General features: G+C 40.8%; 1 protein-coding gene across 1 annotated transcript; it reads left to right on the top strand.

Moving 5' to 3' along the window:
• The first annotated feature begins 3,765 nt into the window (after positions 1-3,765).
• On the top strand, positions 3,766-16,033 carry txn2 (thioredoxin 2). The gene is made up of 4 exons (XM_062990883.1): positions 3,766-3,840; positions 5,964-6,235; positions 13,315-13,438; positions 14,849-16,033. Exons 2-4 carry the CDS (start codon positions 5,964-5,966, stop codon positions 14,963-14,965), a joined length of 513 nt encoding a protein of 170 aa, XP_062846953.1. The 5' UTR covers positions 3,766-3,840; the 3' UTR covers positions 14,966-16,033.
• The last annotated feature ends 518 nt before the right edge of the window (positions 16,034-16,551 follow it).

Below are 16,551 nucleotides of genomic sequence, written 5' to 3'. Positions count from 1 at the left end.
ACGACTGTCCCTATTTAGTGTCCCGGGAGAGAGAATACAATTTCCGGGACTGAATATTAAAAAGAAGGACAATCCCAGGAAAACCAGGACCGGTGGCAACCCTATCTGCACCACCTCAGTACCTATTGAAATCCTAGATTAAAGTTAACATTTTTAAGTGTCCAATGTTAACCTTAATATATAAAATACGTATATTGATTGATAACCAGCTGTCATGGTTATGTTTACAGTAGGGCCTGGGTTGAGAGATTCTCTGAGGTGTTTGGGTGGCACAGCAGTCTTATAAGCTAGCCCAACTCTGTGGAGAGTTTGAACTCTCCAGTTTAAATCCTAGTAGTGCTATCAGCCTTTGGGCCTTCAGCAGACACAAATGTCCGTATCTAAGGAAGGGAAGGTTGAATAGGGCTTTTGTCTGGTCACCTGTTCATGCAGAAAATTAGGGTGACCCTATTTTTTGGGGGGTAGAGGTTTAAGTATTTGACAAATGCATCAATAATCATGCAACTATGTTATTGAACTTAAATACATATATTCCACTCTTTAACAAGACAACTAACAAATGTCTTTATGGCCAGATAATATTATTACTTTCAATTCAGCATTTAGCCCTAAACAATAACAACAAATTAAAAAGAAAAAAACAACAGTCGTCACCTTTAAATAAAAATCCCTTAGTTTCTTTGACGTGTTGCGCAATCAAATCAGCTGACTTATTTGGAATGTTTTTTACTTTAATTTACTTGCTCCCATCAGTAGAACCCCCACAGTAAGGTGTGTCTTCTAGTGCTTGCTAAGCAAATTTGACAGAATGCAGAGCCATCACGATGTTGACGAAAATGTTTGCGCTGTTTAAGAATCAGGGAAAGACAGATGTGCAATCCATTAATCTGTAACTGTTGTGGTGCTTTGTGGTGTGAAATGCAAAAACTCCCAATAAGGCCTAAAAACAAAGGTGAAATCAATGCAGAAACACACACACAGAATAGCAAGTGCAGACTAGAAAAGCCCCAGATATTTGTATGTATGTAATTTAGAAATTAGGCTGTACGCATTTTTTAGGTCCCATAAATACAGGGCAGACTCTTCGTACTTGGTCTAGCTCTGAGAATCCCCTGCTGGCTGGTGTAAAGAAACGTCTAGGCCTGGCAGCTGCACATGTGGAGGAAAGGGCCAGTGCTAGTTTGTGCCAGTGTAGGTGTGCAAGTGGTATTGCGGAAATGTAATAGGGAATTGGACTGTCATTGGAAATGACTAGATTAGGAGGAAAAAGAATTAAAAAAAAAATCCTCTGACTGTTCCGGTTAGGTTGTGTGTATATTTGTATGTATATAAGATAAGATAAGACTTTATTGATCCCCTTAGGGAAATTAACTGTATATATAATGTACAGTGTATCACAAAAGTGAGTACACCCCTCACATTTCTGCAGATATTTAAGTATATCTTTTCATGGGACAACACTGACAAAATGACACTTTGAGACAATGAAAAGTAGTCTGTGTGCAGCTTATATAACAGTGTAAATTTATTCTTCCCTCAAAATAACTCAATATACAGCCATTAATGTCTAAACCACCGGCAACAAAAGTGAGTACACCCCTAAGAGACTACACCCTTAAATGTCCAAATTGAGCACTGCTTGTCATTTTCCCTCCAAAATGTCATGTGACTCGTTAGTGTTACTAGGTCTCAGGTGTGCATAGGGAGCAGGTGTGTTCAATTTAGTAGTACAGCTCTCACACTCTCTCATACTGGTCACTGAAAGTTCCAACATGGCACCTCATGGCAAAGAACTCCCTGAGGATCTTAAAAGACGAATTGTTGCGCTACATGAAGATGGCCAAGGCTACAAGAAGATTGCCAACACCCTGAAACTGAGCTGCAGCAAAGTGGCCAAGATCATCCAGCGTTTTAAAAGAGCAGGGTCCACTCAGAACAGACCTCGCGTTGGTCGTCCAAAGAAGCTGAGTGCACGTGCTCAGTGTCACATCCAACTGCTGTCTTTGAAAGATAGGCGCAGGAGTGCTGTCAGCATTGCTGCAGAGATTGAAAAGGTGGGGGGTCAGCCTGTCAGTGCTCAGACCATACGCCGCACACTACATCAAATTGGTCTGCATGGCTGTCACCCCAGAAGGAAGCCTCTTCTGAAGTCTCTACACAAGAAAGCCTGCAAACAGTTTGCTGAAGACATGTCAACAAAGGACATGGATTACTGGAACCATGTCCTATGGTCTGATGAGACCAAGATTAATTTGTTTGGTTCAGATGGTCTCAAGCATGTGTGGCGGCAATCAGGTGAGGAGTACAAAGATAAGTGTGTCATGCCTACAGTCAAGCATGGTGGTGGGAATGCCATGGTCCGGGGCTGCATGAGTGCAGCAGGTGTTGGGGAGTTACATTTCATTGAGGGACACATGAACTCCAATATGTACTGTGAAATACTGAAGCAGAGCATGATCCCCTCCCTCCAGAAACTGGGTCGCAGGGCAGTGTTCCAGCATGATAATGACCCCAAACACACCTCTAAGACGACCACTGCTTTATTGAAGAGGCTGAGGGTAAAGGTGATGGACTGGCCAAGCATGTCTCCAGACCTAAACCCAATAGAACATCTTTGGGGCATCCTCAAGCGGAAGGTGGAGGAGCGCAAAGTCTCGAATATCCGCCAGCTCCGTGATGTCGTCATGGAGGAGTGGAAAAGCATTCCAGTGGCAACCTGTGAAGCTCTGGTAAACTCCATGCCCAGGAGAGTTAAGGCAGTTCTGGGAAATAATGGTGGCCACACAAAATATTGACACTTCAGGAACTTTCACTAAGGGGTGTACTCACTTTTGTTGCCGGTGGTTTAGACATTAATGGCTGTATATTGAGTTATTTTGAGGGAAGAATAAATTTACACTGTTATATAAGCTGCACACAGACTACTTTTCATTGTGTCAAAGTGTCATTTTGTCAGTGTTGTCCCATGAAAAGATATACTTAAATATCTGCAGAAATGTGAGGGGTGTACTCACTTTTGTGATACACTGTATATATGACATTATATATTATGGGTCATATTGTCTATAAATATATATTGTATAAGATATAATGATATCTTTATTTCTATATTTATACTTATACATGTGAATATATTGTGTATAATAATGTATCGATACACTACTGCTCCTATATTATTATTGTACCAGATGCACAATTTGCACACTTTTTTTTGCATACCGTATATTGTATATATGGACGTTGTACATTCGTCACACCTTACTTACTTTATTTGTATTTGTATTAGTTTCTCTTATTTTGCTTGTTAAACTATTTGAGGCCAATAATTAAATAATTAAATAAATTCATCTATCTATCTATGGGCTCGGTGGGTAGCACTGTCGCCTCACAGCATGAAGGTCCTTTTGTTCGATCCAGCGTTACCAGCGTTCCGGGTCCTTTCTGTGTGGAGTTTGCATGTTCTCCCCGTGTCTGCGTGGGTTTACTCCGGGAGCTCCGGTTTCCTCCCACAGTCCAAAGACGTGCAAGTGAGGTGAATTGGAGATACAAAATTGTCCATGACTGTGATTGATATAACCTTGAATGACCTGATGAACCTTGTGTAATGATTAACTACCGTTCCTGTCATGAATGTAACCAAAGTGTAAAACATGACGTTAAAATCCTAATAAACAAATAAACAAATCTATCTATCTATGTATGGCTCGGAGCTGCTTTAACAAATCGTTCAAAAGAACCGATTCGTTGCTGAATCAGTCTCAGTGATTCGGTTCTCTCGGCCGGAAGTTCCGCCTCTCTCTAGGTCTGCGTGACCTGATTTTGTAACCAACAGTTAATGCCGTAAGTAGTTTTTTATTTTAAATCTTTATTGACGTTCATAAATGAAGGTGTTTCTGAGTTTAGAATCTTACACTCAGTCTGTATGATGAAGTAGGTCGGGTGTGTATGAGTGTTTTGTTGCTTTTTGTGTATCGGTGTGGAAAAACACACACGAGGAATTACAAAGTCACATGGAGGTTATGAGTGTAAAAACAACATAAATGTACTAACTGCTCTAACCCTCTGTCCTGCTCTATATACACTGTGGAATTACTAAAAATCTACAGGTTAATCTTAGTTTTACTAAGCACTTTATTAGGTGCACTTTATATTACACGTTTCCTATCAAGCACATGAAGTTTGCGGGTATACAATTACTGACTGAAGCTCATTTGTTGTTCTGTGGACCTTACCAGCCCCCGTACTTCTTTATTAATCCATAGAGACCCTAGTAGGACCCCCGCTGACCACATGATGTTTGACTCTTAGATAATGCTTAATACTGCAATAAGACTGACTTGATAATGACATAGTAGTGTCTGTTGTAGCAGGTGTAGCAGTGTTGTTGGGAGTTTAGAATAAAGCTCCAGCCACAAATATAAAGCCAACAGCCTGCTGTGATCAGAAAGTGTCCACTGGAGGAAGATGAACACAAATGCAGAATGTATTTTACTGTGTGTGGTGCTAGTAAAAGTGTATATACAAGTGTATAAGGGTGGTGTGTGTGGTGCTGGTAAGAGTGTAGTGTATGGATGTATCATGGTAATGTTTGGTGATAGTACAGGTGTAGTATGGTAGTAAATTGTGGTTCTGGTATGATAGTATCATGGTAGTGTGTTGTTGGTATGAATTTATTGTATGTGTGTACAAGTATATAAGGGTGGTGTGTGTGTGGTGCTGGTAAGAGTGTATTGTAGTAGTAGGTTTCGTGGTACTGTTTGGTGTTAGTACAGGTGTTGGCATGATATATTGTACTGTGGCAGTGATAGCTCAGTGGGTAAGGTACTGGACTAGTAAACAGAAGGTTGCCGGTTCAAGCCCCGCCACCACCAAGTTGCCACTGTTGGGTCCCTGAGCAAGGCCCTTAACCCTCAATTGCTCATCGTGTTCCGCTCATCGTGTAAGTCGCTTTGGATAAAAGCATCTGCTAAATGCTGAAAATGTTAATGTAAATGTACTGTGTGTGGTGCTGGCTGGATTGTATAATTTTAGTGTGTTAGCACTTTTCGACCAAAAGAACTTGTTCTGTTCGGGCTTCTTAGAACCTTGGTGCTTTTTAAAGAACGTGACGGGGTTTGCACCAGTTTTTGGGAACCAAAAATGCATCATCAATGGTGGGAAGTAAATTGTAGTAACAAGGTGACTGAGTGTGTAGATTACCTGCAAGCATCTGTGCTGTTGTTGCAGATGTTCGTTCTTATGCAAAAAGCATTGGTGGCTTAACTTTTGGTGATAAGAAGGTGAGGTGTGTAGTGTGGGTGAAAGTGTATAGTGGTTGTTTGTGGTTCTGATATGAATGTATAATGGTTTTGTTTGTTTGTTTATTAGTATTTTAACGTCATGTTTTACACACTGGTTACATTCATGACAGAGACGGTAGTTACTCATTACACTAGATTCATCAGTTCACACAAGGTTATATCGAACACAGTCATGGACAATTTAGTGTCTCCAATTAACCATTACTTGCATGTCTTTGGACTATGGGAGGAAACCGGAGCACCCGGAGTAAACCCACGCGGACACAGGGAGAACATGCAAACTCCACACAGAAAGGACCCAGACTGCCCCCACCTGGGGATCGAACCCAGGACCTTCTTGCTGTGAGGCGACAGTGTGGCGACAGGCCACTTAGCCACTGTGCCGCCCTATAATGGTAATGTGTGTGATGTTGAGTTGTAGTCTAGTAATCAGAAGGTTGCTGGTTCAAACCCCACCACTGCCGGGTTGCTATGTTGGGCTTTTGAGCAAGGCCCTTAACCCTCAGTTGCTTAGACTGTATACTGTAACTCGCTTTGGATAAAAGCGTCTGCTAAATGCTGAAAATGTCAATGTAAGACCCTAAAGTGTCAGAAACAGAGCCTGAGCTAGACTGACTCGTCACAAATATTTCGTTCCTGATCTTCGTCTCTCTCCTCTCTCAGATGGCTACACGGCTGCTCGCCAGGAGAATCTGGTCCGTCTCTGGAAAAGACATCCGCCGTCTGCCTGCCGTTGCCTCTGTCTCGTCGTCTCACTCTTTCTCTTTGAACTCCTCGGTCAGCACACAGTCCTGTCTGCGCCCGTCTCGGACTCTCGCCCGCTCCTTCCATCTGTCCTCCCACAGATGTGTCTCCTTCAATGTGCAGGACAATGAAGACTTCACAGAGAGGGTCATCAACAGTGATCTGCCCATCCTAGTGGACTTCCATGCACAGTATGTATTACGATTGTTCTCTCACTTTTCCTGATCCTCTAAAACAGTGTTTCTCAACCTTTTTTCAGTCACGGCACCCTTTAAAAGTATTCAAAATCTCAAGTCACCCCAGTCTTAAATGTATTAAAAAACTTACACTCTGCATCCCTCGGACTGCTAACACACAAAAACACTACGGGGAAGAGACGTACTGTGGTTGCATTGCATTAAGTTTCAGAAAAATCCTCTCTTGTGCAGAGATGAGCCTGTATTTGTTTCTGCTTTAAAACATACGTGCCATGAAAGAACCAGATTTAACATCATTAAACAAGTTTATTTCTCAATTATTTGTCATTATACCACTAGCACTGCTCATTGTCTGCATGGTTTTTCTGTAGCTCGGTTATGGCTCTCAAACTTAAACTCAAAAGAAGCTTTATTGGCATGACAAATAAGGACATTCATATTGCCAAAGCAAGTTAATAATAAAAATAACAATAAAAAAAGAACAAATGTATACAAAACAGTTACATGTGCAAAAATATAAAATAGAATAAAATATTAATAAAAACGGTGCAAAATAGTAACAATAAAAATTATAATATTACAATAATTAGGTAATGAGCTCTCTCTCTCTGTATGTGTGTGTGTGTGTGTGTGTGTGTGTGTCACTTGCTCTCTCCGTGATTTGAATTGAATTTTGACAATAAACAGCTCTTATTATGACTGATTAATTCCCTCTACTGATGGAAGCGGAATGGTTGAATTACAGACGATAAGAACTGCACAGAAAATATAAATATATATTATAGCGGCTCCCAGAGGCGCGACACTGTTCCTTTTGTTCATTTTAAAGAGCCGTTCAATAGAATCGGATTGTTCGCGAACGACTCATCACTATAGGCAACGCACGCAACCCGTGTTGACGTTGCAGCATGGGGAAAGGGGCGTGTGAGAAATTTTTTGATGTTTGAGGCGGCTAATGGTCTACATTTTCATGATAGGTTTTTTTTGTATTTTAAATTTATTTCATTTTCAATATCAGTAATGTCAGAATATTTTTGACGGCAACCCTAACGAAGCCAGACGGCACCCCAGGTTGAGAAACTGCTCTAAAAGTATACAGTTTATCAGAAATCCTAAAGATCCTTTTTTTTGGTTTATTGGAACAGCGGACAGTTTTTTTTCAGCTGTCCATCAAACCAAAGGGTGGATAGTGAACAGGCAGCAGAGTTTGCGATCCAACTGTGAGATTAAAACATGTAATGTGGAAAAAACAACATGACATAATGTTTGGAAACCACAAGCTGTGAACATCCTGTGTAACTGTGATGTTCTGGTATATTAAGTGCTTCTAAATGCAATCTCTATATTTTGTGTTTGTTTATGATAGAAGAAAGCATATTATAAAACTCCACCCAGTCACATGACCCAAGGCATGAACCCACATGTTTGGACTTTATACATTATTTTATGTACAGGTATATGTCGCCACAACATTAACATTTACATTAATATTTTTTTTTAACGTATAGAACTCAGTTCTGTAATACAGGCAGAACTAATCGTTCATGTTACTGTGTAACTATTACAACATTTAATGCATTTTAATCAGCGTTCTGCTTCATGCACTTTATTATTATTTAACAGCTTTATTTGTTGTTTAATTGCTGTTTGCTCCTTGTTTACTGCAGAGTTAGTTCATGCAATTTAATAATGTTTGGTTGTTTATTGGCCGACAACAAGAAATACTATAATAGAAGATAAATAAATAAATGACGTGTCGGACGTCGGGCGATCGTCCAGTATAAACTAACACGACCACGTACAACATCCAGTACAGAAATCACTCCCCATAATGTTTGTTTTTACAGATAGAGCAGATATATGCACATCACATATACAAACACACAAGTCAGAACAACAGAAGACGCACCGCTACGTTATTATTACTTTCTCAACACTTAATGTGAAGTAAATACGTGCATGTCAGCGTGTGCATGCGCTTGTGTTGGTCTTTGAAACGAATAACGACTCGTTTTCTTGTTTTTTAACTTTGGGATTTGAAGTGAAAACGAATTAAGGTACACGGAGCTGGAACCTTTTGTCTGGACTTGTTTTCGGCGTTCTCTACAGAATACATTATTCTGCTGCTCATCTGACACTTTGAATTCGAACCATCTCCAAATAATTCCAAAAAGAGTCATTATTTTTCTTTTCAGTAAGCAGCTCCTCCTCGATAGCTTCTGTCACGTCTTGATCCGTCTCCATGCTATCGCTGCCTGCAGGACTTACTGGTGAAGCGGTGGGGAGGGGCGAGTTGTGTTCAGTGAGGGAGAGGGGCGGGGCAGTGAGGGAGAGGAGAGGGGAGGGGCGAGTTGTGTTCAGTGAGGGAGAGGGGCGGGGCAGTGAGGGAGAGGGGAGGGGTGAGTTGTGTTCAGTGAGGGAGAGAGGTGGGGCAGTGAGGGAGAGGGGAGGGGTGAGTTGTGTTCAGTGAGGGAGAGAGGTGGGGCAGTGAGGGAGAGGGGAGGGGTGAGTTGTGTTCAGTGAGGGAGAGAGGTGGGGCAGTGAGGGAGAGGGGAGGGGTGAGTTGTGTTCAGTGAGGGAGAGAGGCGGGGCAGGTGAACATGTGCAGAGACAAACTAGGAGAAGAGAAAGACGAACTGTCTGATCTAACTGCAACGTGACATCTATATCGATATATGCGATATTGTCTTATCTTATATCGCGTATGAAAATATATCGAGATTTTATAAAATCTCGATATATCGCCCAGCCCTAGCATGAATACACTGTGTACACTTGTTGGTGTGCTTTCACTGCCGGTCCCAAGTCTGGATAGAAGGGTTGATTAAGGAAGGGCATCCGGGGTAAAAACCCTGCCAGTTCAGGTCTGCAGACCAGAATGATCTGCTATACCAGTGGTCCCCAACTACCGGTTCGCGGACCGGTACCGGAATTATTAGAGATCGCTAGAAAAGCAGTTTTTATTGCTTCTATTTTTAGTGTTTTTGTGTTATTGTCACCCCTAGGTGCGAGTAGCATCTCGTTGCAGCGGAAAAAGCTCATTGTACATTGTTTGTAAGCAATATTATTAAATCCTCCCGTCCCTGCCGGTCTGTGAAATTATATCTTATATGAAACCGGTCCCTGATGCAAAAAAGGTTGGGGAAACTCTGCGCTATACTGATCAAGGGGTGCCAAGGGTTAGGGTTAGAGAAAATTAGGGATTAAAAACAGAGTTGTTTATATTTAGCTTAGGTCCGACAGCTTCCTGTAGTATGCTGACTTGGTCAGGCAGAAAGGATTAAAAACACATCTCACATCTACCTGTATGTAGTGTGTGTGTGAGAGATTCTGTAGTGGATAAACAGCCATGTTTATTTACATTTACATTTTTGGCATTTAGTAGACGCTCTTATCCAGAAGTGCTTCCACAGTAAACATTTCTCTACTCTAGTTCAAGTAAACAACAGTCCAAGAACACAAATCTGCTTAATAGTTTTTTTTAAAAATAAGTACAAAAATAAATAAGATGCTGTAGAAAGTTTGTAAGCACAAGTTAGTTCTCAGCTTAAGTGCTTAGTAAATAAGTGCCCAGCTGGAATAGAGCCTGGACAAATCACCAGTCCACTGCAGATCAATATACACTCTTAGGGTGCATTCACATGAGAAGCGGCAAACCTGCGAAAACTTGCGATTTTTGCATTTGCCACGCCACTCAAAGTTTGCCTGATTGAACTTTGACCCAGTTTGCTGCTGACCTTTTCAAAGCTCCTCCAATGAGATGAACTGTTTGATATGATGCAGTGACTCAGGCAGAACAAACAATGTTTAACGTGAACAAAGCTTAACGTGACTTATTGTACTAAAACAACGAGTGAGGAATTTCATTAGTGGAGAGAACTTATGAGCAGTAATAATTAAGAGAAGTTTAGTGTTCCTGTGTCATTCTTTTAATACATTAAGTCACGTTAAGCTTTTTATTTTTTTTAGACTCTCAGAAAAGCTGATTCTTCTGTAACACAAGTTTAAAAGTGAAACAGGAGGAAAATCCAGATACAGTTACATGTGGACATTATTCCACACAAATGCAGATTCATCTCATGTTCACACTTTAATGATGACTTACCACACTGCTCGAGCCAAGCGCTGAACAAGTGATTTTGCTCACTGTGAGCAAAGTGCAAAATGCTTCTCATGTGAATGTGCCAAACAGACTAATTGCTTTAGGCTTGTTATAATGTAGGGATTTTCAATTATGCATCATAGTATTATGGATTTTATAAGATGATACATTATTTTGGTAATATAATATTATATATAATATATATTTTGGGTATAATATAAAAATGGATGTGGCGCTCTGGTGGTGCAGCGGGAAATTACGCCAACCCATAATAATAATACATTTTATTTGTTGGCTCCTTTCATGACACTCAAGGTCACCTTACATCAACTAAAACAAGAATTAAAACATACAATAAGTTATTACAACTACAACAAACAAATTATCACAACACACAAGCATAAAACAAAAAGTACAAGATATGTTAAAGTGAATAAGCCAGTTTAAAAAGATGAGTTTTAAGAGCCGTTTTGAATTCTGCGATGGATTGCAATGTTCGAATATGGGTGGGGAGTGTGTTCCAGAGTTTAGGTGAAACATAGGAGAAAGCCCTGGTACCCATTGTACTAAGGTTAATGGCTGGTTCTGCCAAAAAACATGCTGAGGAAGATTGCAACGAGCGGGAAGGAGTGTAAAACTGTAGAAGGTCTGTGAGATATGCAGGGGATAAATTATGAAGTGCCTTGAATGTCAGTAATAAAATGTTAAAATTGATCCGTTGTGATACTGGGAGCCAATGCAGTTGGACCAGCAGTGGTGTGACATGCTCAGTGGACTTGGTGCATGTAATTATCCGTGCTGCTGAGTTCTGGATATGTTGAAGTCTTTGAATAAGTTTTTTGGGAATGCCAGCCAGGATTGCATTGCAGTAGTCAATTCGTGATGAGACTAATGCATTGACTAAGACTTCCGTGGAGTGCTGTGATAAGATGGGCCTCAGTCTGGAGATATTTCGCAGGTGGAAAAAAGCAATCCGGGAGACACTATTTATGTGAGTTGAAAAAGAAAGGGTACTATCCAAGATAACACCAAGGCTCTTAACATGGGTGGACACAGGTATGATATCCTCAGCAATGGAAAATGAACTAATATTATTTTTCGAAAGTGTGGCCTTAGATCCAATAAGAAGTATCTCGGTTTTACTACTATTTAATTTTAAATAGTTGTTTGTCATCCATGTATGTACATCACAGAGACAAGCAATAAGAGTAATCGGAGGAGTAGTAGAAGTTGGCTTAGTGGATACATAAAGCTGCGTGTCATCAGCATAGCAATGAAAATGAATGCCGTAATGCCGAAAAATATTGCCAAGCGGAAGGAGATAAATGTTAAACAGGAGCGGTCCCAGCACTGAACCCTGTGGAACTCCATTACAGACGGTGAGACACTCTGACCTGTGATTCTGGATCTGTACAAACTGTTTTCTGTCAGCGAGGTAGGAGGCAAACCACTGATTCACAGTGCCACAGACCCCAATGCTAGTCAGGCGATCCATGAGGAGCTGATGGGATATGGTGTCAAAGGCAGCACTGAGGTCAAGGAGAAAAAGAATAGAAAGTAAGCCAGAATCAGCTGCTCTAAGGAGGTCATTGGTTAACTTAACCAGTGCAGTTTCTGTGCGGTGTTTAGGGCGGAAACCGGATTGGACTCTTTCAAAAAGATTATTATTATGAAGGTGAAGCTGAAGTTGAGCTGCAACCACCTTCTCAAGGATTTTGGAAATGAATGGTAAATTTGAAATTGGCCGATAGTTATTTAAATCAGAAGGGTCTAAACCAGGTTTCTTCAGAGTTGGTCGGATTATGGCAACTTTCAGTGAAGGGGGAACTATACCAGTGGTCAAGGAAGAGTTAATAATTCTACATATGATAGAAATGATCGAAGGTAAACAAACTTTTAGTAGGGATGTAGGAATTGGGTCCAAATAACAAGTAGACATACTGGACTTGGAAACGAGTTCAAAAATATGACTTTCAGTTGGAAGAATAAAGTCACATAAAACAGAGGGTGAGAACAGATCTGTGATGCTTGCTGACAGTGAGTCAGACTGCACAGTTATTTCAGAGGACAGCTGCTCATGAATTGTGCAAATTTTGGAATTGAAAAACTTCAAAAAAGCTGAGCATTGTTCCTTAGTGCTGATACTGTTCATGTCGTGTGCAGGTGGCTGGGGTAGTTTTTTTACTGTTGAAAAGAGACACCTAGTATTCCCTTTACCTGCATTGATGATATTTGCATAGTGAGAAGTTTTCACCGCTGAGAGGACATCTTTATAGTGCAGCATATGATCAAGGTACATTTGTTTATGCACAGTCAGTCCAGTCCTAGTGTAGAGCCGCTCTAAGCGCCGGCCAACCACCTTAAGTTCACGTAATTCAGGTGCAACAAAAGGTAAATCAAAAAGCATTTTGTAAATTGAAGGTCAAGAGTGTACCAGATGGACAAAAGTTTTGGGACATCCCTATTTCCTAATTATTGAATTTGTGTGTTTCAGCCACAATAATTGCCAACAGGTGTGATAAATTAATTATATAAAGAAAATGATATGCTTCCAACTTTGTAGCAACAGTTTAGGGAAGGTCATTTCCTGTTCCAGCATGACTGCCACTGTGCACAAAGGTTTAAGGAAACTCCAGTGTCCTGCACAGAGCCCTGACCTCAGCCCCACTTAACAGCTCTGGAATGAACTGGAACATCAACTGGGGCTTTATTGACCAACGTTAGTGTTCATTGACTTCACTACAAGAGACAATGTCTGTAAGAAGCCTTCTCAGAAGAGTGGTGGCTGTTATAGCTGAAAAAATCACATAGAGGTCACTATTTTAATGCCATTTGTTTTTGTTTTTATATGGAATGTCCAACAAGCTCATGGTCAGGTGTCCAAACACTTTTGGTCATATAGTATATTTAGATGGATAATGTCTCAGGATTTATTTTGGTAACCCAGTGGAACGTTTGTGTGTTTGAATAGGTGGTGCGGTCCCTGTAAGATCCTGGGTCCCAGGCTGGAGAAGGTCATTGCTAAGCAGGAGGGTCGAGTTGCCATGGCCAAAGTGGACATCGATGAACACACAGACCTCGCCATTGAATACGGAGTAAACACAACTTCACACACATCAAATCTAGCTCACACTACACAAGCCTTACAGAGTGCACAGTACTCGTTATTTACTGTTATTTAGGGGGTATAAAGAGTGAACACCACATGATCAGTCACCGGTGAGAGGCTGCAAGTAGTATTTAGGGAAATATTGTAAACATGCACTATTTTTGAGATCTCAAGCTCGTAGCCGTTCTATCGACTCACACAGGCACAATTGGCTGTGTCTGAGGGACTGGAAAGGTTGAACGGGTTCATCATTGCTGCTGCAATTGTGGCCAATGCTGCCTAATCAAGGCACCTGCATGAGTGATGGTTGCAAATCCTGCTTTCTGGCTTGAGAAATCGAGGTGCTGAAAAAAATGAATCGTTGACTGGAAAATCAAGCTGAAAATTGTGCAGTGTGTATTTGACGCATATCATCGCTTTCTGACGTATGTCAGTAATGTTCAACAGTTTAACATTAATCTGGGTTGTTAAACAAGACAAATATCCCTGATCATCTATCGGCAGGTTGGGCGCGCCTACATGGACAATGATTGGCTCGCCCGTCAGGGTTGGATCCTGGAGCGGATTCCTCATAACTAATGCAATTACCACCCCTGCTGGCTGATCGATGATGCCTGCATTTAGACAAGGGATGATGGAGGTCAGTGCATGACTCTCCTAGCCCTTTTTGACCGATGTGGAACAGGCTCCAATCCGATTTGCAAACTTTATTCTGAATCGATTTAGCGTGTTTTCACCAAATCTACCTCATCTAGGTGATACAATCCTGACAGAAATACAATGCCACAAAGCCTCCCAACAAAAGGTTGATGTTATGCATGAGCTGTAGCTGAAACTTTTAGTTCTGAAAGTTGCACAAATTAAAGGCGCTGTTTATGTATTATTGTTTATTATTATGTATGACTTAGTTTTAGGTTGCCTGTTTACATTTTAAAAGTAATTTGATTTATTTTTTATGTATTTGTTTTTGCATTTCAAAAATGTTCTCTTTAAACTGTCCTGTATGCAAAGAATTTAAGAGACATGTCTTATTTAATCTTATGTATTTATTTTTCTCTTTATTAAAGCAAAGTATTTCTTATCCGATCACTCGATTAATCGCTGGAATAATCAATAGAATACTCGATTACAAAAATAATCAATAGTTGCAGCCCTAGCTGGAACCAAACACTAGATTTTTCAGCATGAACCGTGGCGTCTGCCAGACAGTTACTGTAGGTGGCAATTGCAGTCAGGTCCTCCAGAATCCTGAAGCCATGTGATACTACTGACTCGGTCCAAGTGTTTAAACAACATGAATTAAAGCTCCAGTCTCAAAGATTTAATCATCATATTTTGATTAACAACGTAATTAATAAGTAAATATTTGCTCCTTATCCATCTTTATTGCTTCTAGGTGTCTGCAGTTCCCACGGTGATAGCCATGCGCGGTGGCGACGTCGTCGACCAGTTCGTAGGGGTCAAAGACGACGACCAGCTGGAATCGTTCATCAAGAAGCTCATCGGACAATGAAGCTGCCGGTCGAAACCTCAGACCCAATCCACTTTACGTCTCAGTTTACAGCTCTGATTAGTCATGCTCGGTTCCCACGTCATGTTTTTGTCTTTTAGCTTCTTCATTGTATTCATAAATTAGTCATGTGTCCTTACGAGTGTGTGTGTGTGTGTGTAGGACTGTCCTGATTTACTGATACACCTTTTCGGAGGCTTGATGTTAACATTCGTAGACCCCTGCATCAAACTTTATGATAGCTTTTTGCTTTACAGTCATATTTTGTTTTTTGGGAATTTATAGAAGGGAAAAGGGGGTCAGAATATGTTTTGTGCTTGATTGTAGAGCCGGCTGCTTGTATCCACTTGAGGGCGATCTTAATTTATAATCCGAGTTCACACTGTCCCTCCACACCAAGGGGAATGGTTCATATATCTCACACATCCTATATTGAGAGTACTGAACTAGGATAGGTGAAAGGTTTGTGTTTATTATCATGGTAAACACTGTTCTATATAGTGGGGAATGCACTGATTCTGGATCAGTAAGGTAGTTTGAGAAAAGCAGACATTTCTCTTTCACTTTAAGCTGTGACTTTGGTATCAGCATGGAAGCATGAATTTAAATGTGTGTATCATGACCAACTATAATGAAATGCCAAATAAAGGAGGAGAATAGATGATTATCCGCACACCGTCTCTGAACATTTATTTTACTTTGGTAATACTGTAATCACACACAGGAGCAGCACTGGAAAAAAAACCCTTGGCACAGAACAGCATGTCTTACATTCCAGTGCCGGCAGCAGGTTAATGACTCAGTGTGTGAGCGGCTGGAATTAATACCAGCTTTGTTCTGGCTGTGCGACGTGGTGGATCCATTCCAGTGTAGCTGAAATTATTCGAATAATTTCATTAGGGAACATTACACATGTATGTCAAGGTTTCCCATAGGTAGGAGGCACAGGGTTGTAAAAATATTGACCTATTTTAATATGTTTTGCATATATTACGTTGAAATGTTTCACATTTTTGTACAAAATGCAACACGAGGCAATAAAACACCAGGAATCATGAATCATCTATTGAATGATTATTGTATTGTTTTATTTATTTATTTATTAGGATTTTAACGTCATGTTTTACACACTTTGGTTACATTCATGACAAGACAGGTAGTTACGTTTTTTTTTTCAATATCAAAACAGTCATGGACAATTTTGTATCTCCAATTCACCTCACTTGCATGTCTTTATACTGTGGGAGGAAACTGGACCCTCCCAGAGGAAATCCGCACAGACACGGGAGAGAACATGCAAACTACACACAGAAAGGACCTGAACTGCGGTCGCTCAGCTGTAAAAACACATGCTGGAACCAGAGCTGGGATCTCAAATACATTGTATCGAATCTCAGCTCTGCCTACCGCCTAAGTCTGAGCGGCCACATGAACAACGATTGGCCTGTTGTTCAGATATGGGTGGGTTAGCTTCGTTCTTCTCAGTCAGAGCAGGGATCGGCATTGGTGGAGAGGAAGCATGGCGCAATTGGACACGCTAAAAAGGGAGAAAATGCATAAAGATAAATACCACCTGGGAATTGAACCCA

Source organism: Trichomycterus rosablanca, chromosome 2 (genome assembly GCF_030014385.1).
Source record: "Trichomycterus rosablanca isolate fTriRos1 chromosome 2, fTriRos1.hap1, whole genome shotgun sequence".
NCBI classification, from domain to species: domain Eukaryota; kingdom Metazoa; phylum Chordata; class Actinopteri; order Siluriformes; family Trichomycteridae; genus Trichomycterus; species Trichomycterus rosablanca.
Note: the sequence above shows the minus strand (reverse complement) of the source record. Positions and strands in the feature narration are given on the sequence as shown.

Bases quoted from the DNA above. Each gene is read 5' to 3' on its own strand.
- txn2 (XM_062990883.1), top strand. From the start codon at position 5,964: ATGGCTACACGGCTGCTCGCCAGGAGAATCTGGTCCGTCTCTGGAAAA. The intron at 6,236-13,314 runs GTATGTATTACG...GTGTTTGAATAG, and splicing joins CTAGTGGACTTCCATGCACA to GTGGTGCGGTCCCTGTAAGA. The intron at 13,439-14,848 runs GTAAACACAACT...TATTGCTTCTAG, and splicing joins ACCTCGCCATTGAATACGGA to GTGTCTGCAGTTCCCACGGT.